The sequence below is a fragment of the Chiroxiphia lanceolata genome, chromosome 22 (genome assembly GCF_009829145.1).
Source record: "Chiroxiphia lanceolata isolate bChiLan1 chromosome 22, bChiLan1.pri, whole genome shotgun sequence".
In the NCBI taxonomy this organism is placed as follows: Eukaryota; Metazoa; Chordata; class Aves; order Passeriformes; family Pipridae; genus Chiroxiphia; species Chiroxiphia lanceolata.
The window spans coordinates 7616115-7632604 of record NC_045658.1 but is presented as its reverse complement, the minus strand read 5'-3'; the positions used below and the strand labels follow the sequence as shown (position 1 = coordinate 7632604).

The window sequence follows — 16490 nt, the reverse complement described above, 5'->3', positions numbered from 1 at the left end:
GGACTTGGCTGGCATTGTGGCCTGAACAGTGGCTAAAATAAATAAAGGGGGCCGTGGTGCAGCCGGGGAGAACATCCCAGGCGGGGTGAGAAGGGAGTTCAAGTCACAGGGAAGTGGGTGGAAAAAGCTTCAGGAAAGGTGAGATAGGCAAAGGGCATGTGAGAAATGCCCAGTGCTGAAACCCCCCATAGCTGAGCACCACCCTTGTTGCTGTCACCAGCCTCCAGCATCCACCTCACCCGGCTGCGGGCAGTGGACCCCACGCTGACTACATTCCCTGGAGCTGGGGGATAAGTCCCAAGCTGCAAGTGTCTGTTTTGGGGCATTTCCAGGGTGTTCAGATTGCCTATGCCTGCCAGGGCCCAGAGGTGGATGCTGCAGCTTTGGGAAAGGGGAACCTCACCGGCTTCTGGTGCTCCTTGAGAGGAACAATGGACAGGTCAGCATAATCCTCAGCAAAGCATCCCACCAGTGAGTTGGGCACACTCGGTTCTGTGATCAGTGGGAAATTGGTGACAGCACTTCAAATATCAAGGATACACTAAATAAAGTAGGATTAATTTTGCAATGAGTTGGCATTTGTTACATTTGCAGCAGCAATTTCTGTTGAAATTTCTGGCAAGGGGTGACCAGAAGCAGCAGAACTCCGGGGAGCACATGGTGCCTCCAGGAGGAGTTTCTGTCATGAGCTGGGGGGCTGGGATTTGATCATCCTGCATAGTGCTGTGGTTTTTCTCTGTTTTAGGAAGTTTTACATAGGGTAGGACAAAGGTGCCAACCTTTGCTGCCTTTGTGGGTTTTAAGCCCTAGCTGGTGCTTTCTTGTTTGATTTAGCAGGAGGAAAATCCCCCTGAAGCCCCCTGGCTTTCCCTGGACAGGCTGGGGGCCCCTGCGAGCCCATGGGTACAGGGATGCAACCGGGGCTCAGGGCAGCACATTCCTGCCCCCTCAAAAGCCGTCTGGATGGCAGAGCCGCCGAATAGCCCCCCTCTTCATGCTGATTCTTTCCATCACAAGCACGTCTTGTCTCCGTGGCCGAATGTCTTCCATAGACGGCGGAAAGTGAAATTTGTGCAATGTCTGTAGGAGGCTGAAGAAAGGCCCTTTGTGCGCCCCCCGCGCGGGCGCTGGGCAGCCTCCAGCAGCACCCTCGGCCGCCCTGCGGCTCCCGCCGCTGGCATCAATGCACCGCTTGTCCGGAGACCGGGACCCACTCTTAAAGCCAGAGCCAGTCTTCCCCGGTTAGTCCCACTGGCGGCCCCACTGGGGCGGGCACGGCTCTGGGGGGCCCTCCGGCCGTGACCCCAGGATGTTTCTGTACTGGAAGAAGAGGGGTGCCTATGAGCTGGAGGCTTTGCCGGCCGGGCTGGCGGGGCTGGAGTACGAGGCAGTGGAGCGGTTTTCCTGGAGCTCTGGCCTGGACATCAGCGAGGAGCTCGGGGGTAGGTGGCTGGGGGGGCTTCGAGCAGCCAGGGCTGTGGGCTGCTGTGGTTGGCCAAAGTCTCCAGCTGTGGCAAAGAGGGTGAGGGGCTGGGAGAAGCTCTCGCTGGAGCAGGGGTGCCACAGGGATGCCGTGGGAATGCTGCAGGTGCAGCTGGGGAGCACTCAGCAAACTGCCCCGTGCCACCGGCAGCGCTCCCCTCGGCCCAGGCAGGGTTTGAAGCAGCCGGCTGCCGCCGTGCACTCGGCTGCGAGGATGATCCGGTTTCAGACTTGTTTTCCGTCGCCGGGAGCGCCGGGAGCGATAGCACAGCCGGCAGCAGCGGAGGAGGTGATCGGGGGGAGGGGGGACAGGAGCTGATGGGGAGAGGATCCCTCCTCTGGCCCCCGAGGTGGCTGGTGGGGACCCGGACACCCTCCTGCCTCTGCCAGAACCCGGGGGGCCCTGCGAAGAGCTCCCAGCCCGCGTGCCCGAGGCCCCGGTGCGTGTGTGACCCGCGGGCAGGGTCAGCGCCTGGGAACGGCCACGCGGCTTCGGCCGTGCCGGCGGCTCCGGCGCGGGGCTGGTCCCTGGCACCGCCGGCCGCTGCGGGCGGCCTCTAGGTTTTTGGTGAGTTTGGAAAACTTTCCCTCGGGTGCATGAAAGAATTTCTTATTTGCTTCCGTTATTATTCCCGATAGGTCAAGTGAAACGGCAGCGGCGGGGGGCGGGGGCCGACCCAGCCCGGAGCGCTGCGGGGCGGCCGCGGAAACAGAGCCGTCATTGTGCTCCTGCCGCGGGGGCAGCGCCCGGCTCCGGCTCCCGGTCCCTGCTCCCGGCTCCGGCTCCCGGGCGGCGACGGACCCAGCCCTGCCCGGTTGCTTCCGCGCCGTCATCCAGCAGCGCCCGTGGTGCCACGGCAGCCCCGGGATCACTCCCAGATGGGAGCTGGAGCAACCAGTTGCTTCCCTCTCTCCAGACAGAAGTAGCAGCTTTTTCAGTGCTGCCTCAAAAGGCATTTTAACCTGCAGACTGAGTCTAATCCTGGCCTTGGCCATGGCCCTCTCGAGCTGGCATGGATGCTGTTTTTGTTGGCAGGAAGGATGCGGAAGAGGGGAATGGCATGGCAGGGAAGCCCCTGTGCTGCTGGGCTGGTACAGCCGTGCCACCTGGTACAGCCGTGCCACCTGGCCTCTCCACATCCCCGGCATGGGCTCCCTCCCCAGCAGGCAGCGTCCCAGCCGTGCATCCCTGCCCGCAGTGGGGCTGCCCTGCCAGAGGGTGTCCGTACTGCTCGTCTGCCGCAAGCAGTCCGTTATTTTTAAACGATTAGATGCGACACATAACAAAAGCCTTCAAAATAGGATTTGTCCCTAAGGCCGATTTAACTGTCAAAGCTTAAAGTGGCTACTAAGCCCTGTTGGGGACTGACAGCGGCAGATTTAGTGTTCCTGCTGCAGCCCCAGGCCGTGCCAGCCCCGGGGGAGCGGGGGCAGATCTGTGTCCTCATCCTGTGCCTTGGGGTGCCAGGCAAGAGGTGCTGGATTCTGTTCTGTGGAGCACACAGTGCCTTCCCTCGGCAGGGATGCAGCACTGGCTCTTGGGCATAGGGCTTCATCCTTCTGGATGGGCTGTGGGACAGGCAGGGGTGGGCAGGAGCGGGCAAGGCCAGCTTCAGCTGAGCCTGTGTGCTTTGCCAAACTCTTAAACCCAGGGTTTGTGTTTGTGGGGGTCTCAGCATGGCCCCAGCGGGTGGCTCTCATGGCACCCAGGCACTGATCCTCTCTTTCCACAGACGAGCCGTGCCCAGCAGAGGAGACAGTGCTGCGCTGCCAGAATCCCAACTGCACCGGTGAGAGGAGGGCAGCCAAGGTGGGTCCTGCAGGGTGGGAGCAGCGCCGGCAGCTGCCTCCTGGCGTCGGTCTCATGGGTGAGAAGGGGAAGTGGATGGCTCTGCCCAACCTGCCGGTCCCTGAAGGGCCCCTGCCCTGGTTGGCGTGCCGTGTGCCCCAGCCCGTGCTGGGTGTGCATTCCTTGCTGCTGTCATGGTCTGGCTGGCATTTAACGGCATGGCAGCGATTTCCCATTTCCCCAAACTGGTGTGATTGGAGCTAATACGCCCCAGCCCATCTGCTCCCCTGCTCACTAATGTGAGTCCAGGGTGGATTTACTGTCTGTTCTCTCCCACTGGCTGTGCAGGGCTGGGCCGGACCCACAACCTGGCTCCCAAGCGAGTCTCAAGGGTTTCTGTGTGGGGCTGCAGGCAGTGTCTCTGGTGTAGCAGGCAGGACGGCCCAGGCACGCCAAGGGCGTGCCACAGTGCTCTGTTTGCATGCTGGGGTGGCAGGGCCAGTGCCACAGTGCTCTGTTTGCATGCTGGGGTGGCAGGGCCAGTGCTGCTGGGGCACAAGTGGCACTGAGCTGTGGTTGCCCAGTGGTGCAGCTGGGACTGCTGGGATCAACCCACTGAGACCACCCTGCCGCTGTCACCGGAGACCCCTTACGGCATCTGGCAGGTAGTGGGGGTTTGGTGGGTGGACTGGTCAGTCTGCGGGCTTGTTCTGCTGTGGCAGGGTGCTGGATCTTGATCCCCCTCTCTTTGTGAGGTGCTTGCTGAGGGGCGGCAAAGCTGTCGTGTGCTGGGACCGTGGCAGGGCTTGGACCAGGAGCTGATCCCTGGGGTGGGCAGAGAGGCTTGGCCATCCTGCCTGGCCCCTCCTGGGGGGTTGAGCCCAGGGATTAGCTGCTGGCACAGAGTGGATGAGGAGCATTGAGTACCTGTGAAACGGCTGCCAAGGGTCCCAGGGGAGCCCACTGAGTGAGCTCCAGCTGTGGCCATACTCTCGCATGCAGGTGTCATGATGGCCACAGTGGTGTGAGGCACATGGTGGCAGAGGAGGAGGGTTGGGGACACAGGGTGTCCTGGGGCTGTCTTGTGGCCTGGGATAGGGCACTGGTGGGTGCCGTGGCAGTGGCTGCTGCAGAGGGGCCGACGGCCCCTTGGAGAGCACGCGGGTGGTGGGAGCACGTCAGCTCTGACCTCAGCAGCACTGGGAGGAAGGAGGGCAGGAAGTGGGGGCGGCTGGAGCTGCACGGGTGCTTCCTCCCCGCAGCAGCACAGTGCACTACAGGCAAACCCGGGCAGGGCTGGCTCCTCCCAGCAGCCCCTTGCAACCCTCTGCATGCAGAGTGGCGATGGGGGTCCCACACAGGGATGGGGATGTGTCAGTGGTGCAGCAGGGCTCGCTGGCAGTGGCTGGTGGCACCACAATTCCCTGGAGTGGGGCCAGCTGGAGCCTCCAGTGAGATGGGCGCTGGCCGGAGGTCACAGGCCATGCACTGTGCTGGGGGCCCAGCCGGGGGTTTAAAAATAACCCGCTGTGAATGCCCGGTGGGGCTGGGGCCACGGCCGTGGCCGCACACAATCGGAGGAAACGCGCCGGCTTCGAGCATTGTTTGGCTGCAGACGCTCGCTTCCTCCGTCCTGCCGTGGGGACACGGCTCTCATCAGCACAAAGGGGCTGTGGGGTGCCAGGGCAGTCTCCCAGGCCACTGGTGAGGTGTGAGTGCCATGGGCACAGGTGGGTGTCCCCCAGCTCCCTGTCCAAGCCTCAGCATATGCAGCTGTCTCAAGGTCTCTGCTCATGGCAGTGGAGCAAGGAGGGGAATCCGTGGTGCAGAAGGCCCTGTGTCATCACCATGTCCTGCAGAACCCACTGTCTCATGCCTGTGTCCTGCTCATGCTGCTTTCCTCGTGCCCACTCTGGCCTCAGCATTCCCCGTGAGCAGTGTGCCAGCAGCAGTTGGGGATGGGAGAGGGGACCCGGCTGCTCATGGTGCTGCCCATCCCTCCTGCCAGCATGCCATAGCTGGTGGCCCCAGGCAGGTGCTGCCTGACAAACGCATGTCCTCGCAGGAATGCCACCACGTGGAGTGCCGGCAGCTGAGCCGCAGCGGCCCCCTCAGCCTGTGTGAAGTCTGCGACAGCCGCCTCCATGGCGCCATGCACTTTGATGGCCACATCCGCTTCGACCTGCCCCCTCAAGGTGAGCCGGGCCCAGCAGCGGCACCGCTGCTCCCACAGCTCCACGGCAGGGGTGCAGCGCAGGGGTGGGAGTGATGGAATGCACTTGGGGTTGGTACAATACACAGGTGGGAGTGGGATGCAGTGGGAGCCAGCACGGGGTTGGGGAGGTGTCACAGCCCAGCTCGATGTCCGTTTGCAGGCTCCATCCTGGCCCGCAACATGTCAACGCGCTCGTGCCCCCCACGCACCAGCCCTGCCTCCGATGTGGAGGAGGAAGAGGAAGGTCCAGTAGAGAGCAGAGGGTGAGCCTCCAGCCTTGTATGTCCCCTGTGTGGCCCCAGCCCACGGCATCCCCATAACTCTGCCCTTCCTGTGCCCACAGGGAACGCAGGAGCTCGGCACTGAAGCTGCCCAAAAAGAAGGCTTGGCGCAGGCACACAGATGTAAGGCACCAGCCCCTCTCCCCGGGGCACTTGGCAGGGCAGCAGTATGGCCCTGGTGGGTGGGAGGGAGAGACCCCTGGGTGAGCGGCTGCTGCCTCCCCCCAGGACCCCAGCAAGGAGTGCTTCACCCTGAAGTTCGACCTTAGCGTCGACATCGAGGCAGAGATTGTGCCGGCTGTGAAGAAGAAGTCACTGGGGTGAGTTTGCTGGGGACAGGTACGGGGACAATGTGGGGACAGATGCAGAGACGGACGTGGGGCTCGTGTCCTGCAGGGAGGTGCTGCTGCCGGTGTTCGAGAGGAAGGCGATCGAGCTGGGCAAGGTGGACATCTACCTGGACCAGTCCCACACACCACTGTCCCTGCAGTTCGAGGCGTTCCGCTTCGGGGGGCACTACCTGCGGGTGAAAGGTGCGGGGGGGGGCCCGGCAGAAGGCTCAGCTGCCTCAGGGCTCCCAGGGGACACTGACAACCTGATGCTCCCACAGCCAAGCCTGGGGATGAGTTGAAGGTGGAGCAGGCAGTGCGGGACACCAGGTCAGCCAGCCTGCCCATCCTGCACCCTGCCAGCACCGCTGCAGTCCTCGGGCCAGTCCTGGAGCCACTGCCAGGATGCCGAGAGGGCACCGACAGCCTGGTGAGTGCCAGTGCCAGCTCTGGGAAGGAGGAGCTGGGGAGGGGATGGTAGGGTGTGTGATCCCCCTGTAGCCATTCTTTTTGGGAAGATGGGTCATGAGACAGCAACATAGTGTCTTCTTGATGGCCTCATGGGGTGTGGCTGAAGATCCTGCTGGAGTCCCCAAGAGCCACTTTGCCTCCTGACTGTACTGTGCTGGCTGTGCCACAGTAGCGTAGCAGCTCAAGCAGTGGCACCAGCCCTGTGGCTGTGCCAGGTACAGGATGCCACCAAAGCTAAGGCAAATAGGAGCCCTGGGGGCCCCAGCAGTGGCTGCCTCTTGGTGCCACCCCAGCCCTGGGACTCACCCTGGCCCCAGGACTCACCCTTGGCCGCTGGCCCTCCTGTCCATGGTGCCTGGCAGCTGCTGAGCACAGCTCAGTCCTGCCCCATGGACCCTGTCCCCAGATAAGGCGTGGGGCTGGGCTGGGCACAACTCCTGTGGGAGGAGAGTGTTGGGCCCGTGGGGAGCAGCTCTGCAGGGGCTGGTCAGGGAGACACAGTGCTCACTTTTGTGTCAGCAGGCCCTGAGGGTGGCAAGCTGGCTGTGTGGCCGGGGCTGGTGGCCACCCGTGTCCAGCACTATGATGCCTGGCTGCGGGACCGGCACAGCCCTGGCAGGGCAGGGGGGGCAGTGGGCAACCAGCCACCCCTGCAGGGGTCTCAGTCCCGACTGCCTTCCTGGGGGCAGGCGGGTGCTGAGCTGCACCAGGGCGATAGGGCTGGCGGCGGCCGGGGCACCTGGGGACGTGGCAGCGCAGTGAGTAAGGGGGACAGTGCCTGTGGTGGCTTTTCCTGCCTGGGTCCGGGGACGTGGCAGGGTGTGGGGCTGTGCTGGCGGTGGTGGCAGCACCGTGCCGCTTCCCAGGGCTCAGTGGCAGGCAGGGAGCCCCGACCCTGCTGCCCTTTGTGCCACGCTAAGGAGATGGCAGCGGCCACGTTCCGGCACAGCCCAGAGACACGCGGGGAGCAGCCGGTGCAGCGGTGCCCGAGGTGGAGGGAGCCACTTGGCTGTGACCCAGCTCTTGCGACCGGCTGGGGGGCTTTGATCTCCGCCGGTGAATTGTTCAGCTCTGGTAGCTTATCTGCGAGGAGGGAAATTAGGTTTTCGGCTCTGGCCCCACCTCCTTTTGTTTCGGAGGAGCCCGGCCACAGCCTGCCCGGCCCCGGCTCTGCCGTCGGAGCCGGGAGCACTGCTGGACAGGCGGCTTGGCTGGGTCTGTGCCCCTCGGGATGTCGTGAGCCCCCGTGTTGCTGGGGCCGCTTGCCCATGGCTGGCTGGGCTCGGCCAGGCAGCACCCGGGGTCCTGCACCCCCGGGGCCCTGCACCCCCGGGATGCAGGTAGGCAGGTCAGTGCGGGCAGGGGAGCGTGGCCGGAGGACGCACTGCCCAGGGCTGCCGTCCGGGTGTCTGTCCCACGGTGCTCGAGGTCAGCCCTGCTGGAGCGTCGCGCTGTGCCACGCCACTGTCCCCATCCCAGTGCCATGGCCAGACTGCCGAGCACTGACCCCGGGGGCACTGACTGTCCCTGCTGCAGGCTCTTAGCCGGCGGAGGAAGAACATGACGGAATTCCTGGGGGACACCAGCATTCCCAGCCCTGAGCTGGCCCTGCACATCGGCAGCCCCCTGCCCACCAATGGCACCGACACCTGGAAGAACCGCGCTGCCAGCCGCTTCAGCGGCTTCTTCGGCTCTGGCACCAGCGTGGGCTCCTTCGGGCGGGTAGGTCGGACGCAGGCATGGTGAGGGGGCACGGGAGCTGCCTGCAGCTGTGCTGGGGAGCTGGGATGGGTCCCCTGGGGCTCGAGCCCCCTAGTTCCACAGGTGGGGCAAAGTGGTGTCTGGCACATGCCCACTGGCCTCTGCCCAGCTTCTCTGCCCCCTGCTTCAGGAGACTGAGAAGCTGGAGCAGCTGGCAAACAGGCTGCACGCCTACGGCACCTTCGGGCTGCCCAAGCTGCCACCCCAGCTCCGCTTTGACCGCGACTCCTGGGAGGAGGATGGGGATGAGGCTGGGCTGGCACTGGAGGACAGCTGGCAGCAGATCATCCAGGGAGCAGAGGTAGGGCTAGGGGCTGGGAGGCCGTGGGGGCTCTGCTCAGCCCTGGCAGGGTGCTGACGCTCAGCCTGGCAGGCCCTGTCGCGCCGGCAGTGCCACCAGCAGGAAGCCATCTGGGAGCTGCTGCACACCGAGGCCACCTACATCCGCAAGCTCAAAGTCATTACCGATGTGAGTGCTGGTGGACACTGCGCCGTGCTGGGGCCAGGGGCCACGGCTGCAGCCCACCAGCTCCCTGCTCTCTCCCCACAGCTCTTCCTCTGCTGCCTGCTGAACCTGCAGGAATCAGGGCTGCTCTGTGAGGTGAGCAGAGAGGCTTGTGGGGGCCAGGGGTGTTGGGGATGGCTCCTCAGCCTGGCAATGCTGCAAGATGCGGGTGCCGTCCCCCAGCACTGCCCACCTCACCCCCACAGGTGGATGTCGAGCGGCTCTTCAGCAACATCGGGGAGATCATCCGACTGCACTGCGAGCTGTGGCGCAGTGTCATGGCCCCGGTGCTGGCCAAGGCACGACGGACCGGGGCACTGCTTGACCCCATTGACTTCCTCAATGGCTTCAAGACGGTGAGTGGGGACCCCATGCCATTGTGGAGGGCAATGCCATGCTGTGCCCCATGGTGACCCCTCTGTGCCTCCCAGTTCGGGTCCCTCTTCAAGCCCTACGTGCGGTACTGCATGGAGGAGGAGGGATGCATGGAGTACATGCGGGCACTGCTGCGGGACAGCGAGCTCTTCCGCACCTATGTGACGGTAAGGGGGGAGTGGGTACCGGGGCTGGGACTGGGGCAGTACTGGCACTGACATCTGCATGCCACAGTGGGCCGAAAAGCACGAGCAGTGCAGCCGTCTGAAGCTGAGTGACATGCTGGTGAAGCCCCACCAACGCCTCACCAAGTACCCACTGCTCCTCAAGTCCGTGCTGAAGAAGACAGATGACCCACGTGCCCGTGACGCCATTACCACAATGGTAAGGGTACGGGGGTGGGAGGCAACAGGGTTGGTCCCCCCAGCCCCTCAAACCCACAGCCAACCCCTCCACAGATTGGCTCTGTGGAGTGTTTCATCAATGACGTCAACTCGCGGATGCGCCAGCGGCAAGAGCGGCAGCGCCTGGCCGCCATCCTGAGCCGCATTGACACCTACGAGGTGGTGGAGGGCAGCACAGATGAGGTGGACAAGGTAGGCTGGGCATGGTGGAGCTGCTGTCCTCTGCCATGTCATACCATGCCACGCTATGCCACTCAATGCCACTCTGCCACACTGCACTACCAACCCTATGTCACTTCATGCCAAGCCACCCCATGCTATATCATGCCATGCCACCCTATGCCATGTTATCCCATGCACCCCATGCTGATGCTGGTGGCTCCCGGCAGCTACTGAAGGAATTCCTGCGGCTGGACCTGACAGCCCCCATCCCCGGCACCTCCCCAGAGGACACCCGGCAGCTCCTCCTTGAGGGCAGCCTGCGCATGCGGGAAGGTAAAGACAGCAAGGTGAGGACTGCAGGGGACGAGGGGGCCTCGGCTGTGGCCCCTGCCCACCTGCCCTCACTCACTGTGCCAACCAGCAACCACGGCCCCATTCTCACTCCCAGATGGACGTCTACTGTTTCCTCTTCACCGATCTCTTCCTCATCACCAAGCCTCTAAAGAAGGCTGAGCGCACCAAGGTGGTCCGGCAGCCCTTGCTGGTGGACAAGGTTGTCTGCCGAGAGCTCAGGGACCCGGGTGAGCAGCACTAGGGGCAAGGGAGTCTGCAGAGGGGGTCCCTGACATGGCTGACAGCCTCTGCCCACAGGCTCCTTCCTCCTCATCTACCTGAACGAGCTGGGGAGCGCTGTGGCTGCCTACACCTTCCAGGCCAGCGGGCAGTCTTTGTGCCGCAGCTGGGTCGAGGCGGTGCGCAATGCCCAGGTGAGGGGGCACGGGGCTGCGCAGGGGACCTGCAGGTGCCCTGTGCACAACCTGGTCCTCACTGATACCTTCCCTTTCCCAGAACTTGCTGCAGCAGCTGCGGCAGCGCCGGTGCATGGAAGAGGAGGAGGAGGAGGAGGACGGCGGGAGCGGCACCTCAGCTGCCAGTTCACCTACCATCCTGCGCCGCAGCAGTGCCAGCCCAGACTCACAGCAGTGGTAGGGAACGGGAGGGGGGCCCTGCACACCCCTGGCTTGGCACAGCCCCCTCCTCACCCTCCTGCTCCTGCAGCCCCTCTGACGGTTCCACTGAGACACTCGCCATGGTGGCAGCAGACGGCGGTGATGAGCTCTCCTCCCCAGACTGGGACACAGGACCCTTCAGATCGACCTCAGACAGCTCCTCCGTTGGCACCAGCACCTCCATCAGCACTGGCACCTCTGTGGACACCGAGACCCCCACCCAGGAGCTGCCTGCAGGCGCCCTGCCTGTGCCCCTGCCTCATGGCATGGCCTCCCCGACTGGCGGCTGCCGCTCATCTTCCATCGACAGTGCCTATGGCACGCTCTCACCTGCCTCACTGCGGGACTTCAGCCAGCAGCCAGATGGGGTGGCTGAGGAGGGGCGGGAGCCCTCCCTGGCCCCCCCAGCTCCACGGCCCCCCTCACCTCGGCTGCGCCGCCGCACCCCAGTGCAGCTCCTGCTCTGCCCAGCCAGGGTGCTTAAGTCCAAGTCAGAGGCCAGCCTGCCACAGCTCCTGTCCCCCACTTCCCCAGGCCCCTTAAGCCAGAGCCGCAGCCTCTCTGACCTCTCTGCTGGCTCCCCCCAGACTAACCAAGCCCCTGTGCCCCCAGCTGCCTCTGGCAGCAGTGGCAGCTCCACGTCCGAGCTCTCGGAGCCTGAGGAGCCAGTGAAGAGCCCGGCCTCCCTCCCAGGGGAGCTCAGGCGTGACCCCCCACCTCCTGCCCACCGGACCCTCTCAGACCCGCAGTCGGCACGGCACCGCAAGCTGACGCTGGCGCAGCTGTACCGGATCCACGCCACGCTGATGCTCAACTCCACGCTGACGGCCTCGTAAGCACATGCTGCCTGTTCCCAAGGGGTGCCCTGGCCCTCCTGGGGGCTCCCCAGGGGCCGGGTCTCAGCACTGAGGGCATCTCTCCCCACTCTGTGCCTTGCAGGGAGGTCTGAGAGCCACCGGCATGGAAAGCACAGATGCGCAGATGCACCAAGGAGCTGCTCCTGCTTCTAACCATAGCGTAATGCCAGGGCTGGGCAGAGCGAGCACTGGGATGCCACGCTGGTGGGGACATGGATGGGGATGCAGACCAGTCCCCTTGGCGAGGACGTGCTCTGGGCACGGTAGTGCGGGGCTGGACATGGCACATGGCTTGTGCTGGACCCTTGTCCACAGAGACGAGAGTTGTTGGGCAGGGGGCCCTGGGGCCGTGGGGGGCTGTGGGGCAGCTCCTGTGGGCAACGAAGGGATGACAATGTCGGCAATGGTGAGTGGGGAAGATGCTGAGAGGGATGCAGTGCCAGTGGCATGGTGCTGCAGGCGGTGCAGGGAGGAGGCTGGGACTGGTGGCAGAAGGGGACAGTGCGGGGCTGGGGTGGGTTTGCCCTGTGTGGTGGCAGTAGGTGGCAGTGCCCAAGGCCAGAGTATGAGAGTTGTGGTGGGAGCCCCCCCCTGCCAGGCTGCACTCCACGTCCCAGCTGAGCAATAAACCCAGCTGGTGCACGCTCGCGCCCGCCTCGCCTCTCCTTCAGCCATGGCAGCACCCAGGGCTGGGCAGCACTGGGGTGGGTGAGGCACAGCTGAGGGAGCCCCACGGGGGCAGGTGAAGAGGGGACTGGGGCCAGTTTCAGCCTCGTGTTCCAGGGCTCAGGATGGGGATGGAGCCCTGGGGTGGGGGTCAGCGCTGCTCCCTGCACACTGTACATCCCCCCCACCAACCCCCGCTACCCTGGGTTTGTGCCAGTGGGTGAGGGAGGGCGGCGGCGCTCCTGTCATGTGGTTTCATATCCCCTGGACTCATTTCCAAAAAAGCATTTCCTCTTGCTGCGGTCGGGTGTAAAAGCCTGTGTGGGGAGGGCTGGCGCTCACTCACCACGCGTCGCGTGCTGCTGGCAGTGGCCATGGGGTGCCGGGGCACCCTGCCTGGGCACTGAGCTGCCCTGACGCCCAACCGCGCCCGCCACCCTGGTCCCCTCACTGCCCTGGCATGAACCAACCACATCGGCCACAAGGATGAAGTGTTGCTGCCCTGGGGTGGCTTGGGTGAGTGTGCCGGCATGTGGGTCCCATGGAGCCCTGACACCAGCTGTGGGGTGCCCCAGGGCCGTGGCTGAAATGGGTCTGGAGGAGGGAGGGAGGAAGGTGGAGTAACTCTAGTGCCGAACACGCTTGCCCCTCTGGCTAACATCTGGGACTGGTCTCTGCTGCACCGAGGCACCTGTGGTGTGGCGTGGCTACAGGGGCCACAGGCATGGCACAGCCACGAAGATCCCAGGCACGGACACAATGCGGTCGTGGAGAGTGTGAGCTCAGTCACAGGGCTGCAGGTAGGGCAGTGCCACGAGGACTGGCTGTGCCGACAGCCCGCGGGTGCAGGTCACGCTGCCGGCGGTGGGGCTGCCCTCGGGGCTGGGGAGTGGCTGTCCCGGCACTCGGGTGCGGGGAGCAGAGGCCGCGCCGTGGGCGGGAGCAGCGCTGGCGGTGGGAAGCGGTGTCTGTGCCCACCCCGCAGCCGGACACAGGCGTGCCCACCGCTGCTCCGCGCCCACCGCTCCCCTGCCCGCCGGGCACCTGCTCCCCGCGCCGGCCGGGGGGCTGCAGGGGGGCTGCGGGCAGGGTGTGCCGGCAGGGCGATGTGCTGACAGGGCCGTGCCTCGGCGCTGACTCAGACGTGCCGCTGGCAGCCGGGGCTGCGAGAGCCGCCCTGCTCTGCCGCCAGCGCTCTGCGTGCGGGCGGCCCAGCGCGGTTTCCAGTCTGCCAGTGGCGGCGGGTTTAGCAGAAAATGATTCAGCTGCCGTAATCGGGGCCATCACGGCTGGGAAATCCAGCCCCCAGCGAGGAATCCCCTGTTTCCCTGCCCACACTGCCAGCGCCACGGCCCTCCCGGGTCCCTGCCCTGCCCGTGGAAGGGGTGTCAACGTGGGCACCTCCTCGCCGCCCCCCGGAGCTGTCTGGGCAGAGGGGCTGCCCTGCGTGTAGCACCTGGCACCCCGCGGGGGAGCTGTGACCTACTTTGGGACGCGCACACAAGGCGTGATAGCATCGGGGAGAGCGTGAGCCAGGCACGGCTTCCTCTCGGGGCGGAAATCACCTCCTCTGCGAGGGAGATAAACCCCAGGAAAGTTAAAGCTGGCAGAGTTAACCCCCCCCGCGCCTGGCTGCCGACAACTCCCTGGACCTGCAATCCATGGCACCACCAGCAGCGCGCCCGACTCACTCGTCCCCATCCCTGGGGACACGGCAGGGCTCCTGTCGTCACAGGTGGTCGAGCTTCCCGGCACCACTCCCCAGTCAGCCTGGAAGCACCCTTTGCAGAGCGCACAGGGGCACCTGACAGAAGCCGTCTGCGCACAGGTTGTGGCACAGTGGCCCCCACCGGGCCAGCAGGAAGTGGCTTGCTCTTGTAGGGCAGGAAAGGCAGTGCACAGGGGCTGCCACGGGGCATTCCCTGCCCTGGGGCAGCACACCCGCACAGCTCAGGGGCACAGGGCCACCAATCCAGCCATTCTGCCCTGCACAGGCACTGGTGTCCACATGATACTGGACCTGGCTCTGGCTCCAGTAGCCCATCATACGTGGCTGGGAGTGAGCATGGTGTGAGGGCCAGCCCCCATGGGTCCACGGCTCCTGGGGCACCCTGGCTGCCCGCAGCCCTGCTCTCTCTTTGCCCACAGGTGATCCTGGCAGTGCTGGGGCTGGCAGCCAGCGAATCACAGCCCCCGGTGTGGCAGAACCACACCGTGCTGCGAGGACAGCGGGTCCTGGTGCAGCCACTCACCCGCCTGCGCAGACATGCCACCAGACACCCCTGCCCCGCTGGCATGAACTGGATCGAGCGTACTCACCAGTGCTGTCGCCAGTGTCCTGCAGGTGAGCGCTGCCTGGCCCGTGTGGCATGGCATGGCACACTGTGGCAACAGAGGGTGTGTTACCCCGTGTGGCCATGCTTCCTGTCACTCTGCTGTCCCTGCAGGGACATACCTGCACAAGCCCTGCACAAGCCACAATGACAGAGTCTGCAATCCCTGTCCCATCGGCACCTTCCGCTCCCAGCCCAACACCTTGACAGAGTGCCAGGCTTGCTACGAGTGTGACCGACAAGGTGAGCTGAGATCCCACCATGCTGTGCTGTGCCATGCAGCGCAGTGCTGTGCCACTCACTGCCTGCTTTCTGCAGTTTTCCAGAGTGTTCTGAGCAACTGCTCGGCCACCAGCAATGTTGCCTGTGGCTGTGAGCCTGGATACTTCCGTGTCTGCCTTGACAAGAGCTGCAGCGAGTTCTCATGTCGGAAGTGCCAGCCCTGCACTGGGCGCCTGATCCAGCGGCCCTGTGAGTGCTGCCGGCCGCCCTGCGGCGCGACTCGCTGGCTCTGCCACCTCTGGCTGTACCACCCTCCCTCATGCCCACCCTCTCTCCAGGCTCAGAGACTCAGGACACACTCTGTGAGAGCAGCTGCAAGCCTGACTTCTACACCGAGGGCGACGAGTGCCGACCGTGCCACATGTAAGCACTGACCCTCACTGTGTGCCAGCTGGGGACAGGTGTGGGGCCTGTGGCATGGCACAGCATGGTGCCCATGGCTCCCCTCTCCTTGCAGGAGCACCCTGGACACATGCAGCAAAGAGTGCCAGCAAGCGTGTGGCAGCAGCAGCAGTGGTCAAGGTATGGGGGTGATGGGGCTGGGGGTAGTGGTGTGGGATCATCGTGCCGGATGGTTGATGGGAACACTCCTGCTGCTCCTTGCAGACTCAGGTCTGGAGTACATCCTGCTGGGACTCACCGGGCCCCTCTTCCTGGGTGCCCTTGCCATCTACCACAAGAGGAAGAGGCTCCGGCACGATGCCCTGGCACCTGGTCCCCTGCCCACAGCACAGGCAGGCACCTCCATGGCTGGGGCTGTGGCCACACCGTGGTGCCAGTTCAGTGTCCCGGGGTGGGACAGCCTGTGCTGGACCCAGCCGTGCTCCCCACAGGGGACAGATCGTGCCACTGTCACGGTGAGGCAGAGCCCCAAGCACCAGGCCCTGCTGCGTGAGCAGCCCAGCGACGAGGAGGAGCCCTCTGCCCCACCGGAGCCCCGCAGTGCCCTGCTGCAGGGCAGCCAGCTCTATGCTGTCATCGACGCTGTGCCAGTACGGCGCTGGAAGGAGTTCATGCGGATGCTGGAGCTGCGGGAGGCGGAGATTGAGCTGGTGGAGCTGGAGGTGGCCCACATCCGTGACCAGCAGTACGAGATGCTGAAGCGCTGGTGCCAGCAGACCAGTGCCACGCTGGAGCGCGTCTTTGCTGCGCTGGAGCGCATGGAGCTGGCCGGCTGCGCCGAGGCACTGCGCCAGAGCCTACCAGCGGGGCCCTAGCCCCCAGCGTCACCCCATGGCACAGGGAGGTCCTGGCACCTTCACATCTCACGGGGCGCCTCTGCTGTGCCATACCCCTAAGTATTGTTACTTATGCCGTGTAGACATTTTATGTCACTTTTATGTCCCCTTCCTACCCACTGTGCCCCTCTATTTATGTCCCCCTGCTCCCAGGGCTAGGAGGGACCCCATGCCCCAGCAGGTCGGCTGCCTGGCCACTCGCAGGACGAGCGGGCACCGAGCCCACTGCAAACCCATGGGACAGTTCTCAAGGCTGCCCGCTGCCGGGCGTGCCTGTGCTCACCCCAATAAAGTGGCGTGTTTTCCATCGGCCGGCCCCCTCTCTTCCTC

General features: G+C 64.6%; 2 protein-coding genes across 4 annotated transcripts; both read left to right on the top strand.

Annotated features, from left to right (window-relative positions):
• Positions 1–1945: 1945 nt before the first annotated feature.
• PLEKHG5 (pleckstrin homology and RhoGEF domain containing G5) lies at positions 1946–13313 on the top strand. 3 transcript variants are annotated; one of them, XM_032708681.1, is made up of 22 exons: positions 1946–2050; positions 3216–3292; positions 5337–5466; positions 5647–5749; positions 5830–5890; positions 5996–6087; positions 6164–6300; positions 6378–6526; positions 8104–8289; positions 8459–8629; positions 8702–8797; positions 8879–8929; positions 9040–9189; positions 9265–9375; positions 9443–9592; positions 9667–9804; positions 10002–10121; positions 10223–10355; positions 10426–10541; positions 10624–10760; positions 10834–11616; positions 11724–13313. In XM_032708681.1, the coding sequence occupies exons 3-22, from the start codon at positions 5424–5426 to the stop codon at positions 11731–11733; spliced, it is 2937 nt and encodes a 978-aa protein (XP_032564572.1). In that variant the 5' UTR covers positions 1946–2050; positions 3216–3292; positions 5337–5423; the 3' UTR covers positions 11734–13313. The 3 variants fall into 3 exon arrangements, with proteins under 3 accessions (XP_032564572.1, XP_032564571.1, XP_032564573.1); XM_032708680.1 differs by lacking the exons at positions 1946–2050; positions 11724–13313 and having other exon boundaries at positions 3226–3292; positions 10834–11620; XM_032708682.1 differs by lacking the exons at positions 1946–2050; positions 3216–3292; positions 5337–5466; ... (3 more) ...; positions 6164–6300; positions 6378–6526 and adding an exon at positions 7770–7907 and having other exon boundaries at positions 11724–13310.
• A 582-nt stretch (positions 13314–13895) lies between these two features.
• Positions 13896–16489, top strand: TNFRSF25 (TNF receptor superfamily member 25; the record flags this gene model as incomplete). Its single annotated transcript, XM_032708688.1, has 7 exons — positions 13896–14135; positions 14456–14651; positions 14755–14883; positions 14959–15111; positions 15201–15285; positions 15380–15444; positions 15529–16489. Coding segments are annotated over 7 exons (1479 nt in total), but the record flags the coding sequence as incomplete, so codon positions are not given.
• Between the last annotated feature and the right edge of the window lies 1 nt (position 16490).

Bases quoted from the DNA above. Each gene is read 5' to 3' on its own strand.
- PLEKHG5 (XM_032708681.1), top strand. From the start codon at position 5,424: ATGCACTTTGATGGCCACATCCGCTTCGACCTGCCCCCTCAAG. The intron at 5,750-5,829 runs GTGAGCCTCCAG...CTGTGCCCACAG, and splicing joins GGTCCAGTAGAGAGCAGAGG to GGAACGCAGGAGCTCGGCAC. The intron at 9,190-9,264 runs GTGAGTGGGGAC...TGTGCCTCCCAG, and splicing joins TCCTCAATGGCTTCAAGACG to TTCGGGTCCCTCTTCAAGCC.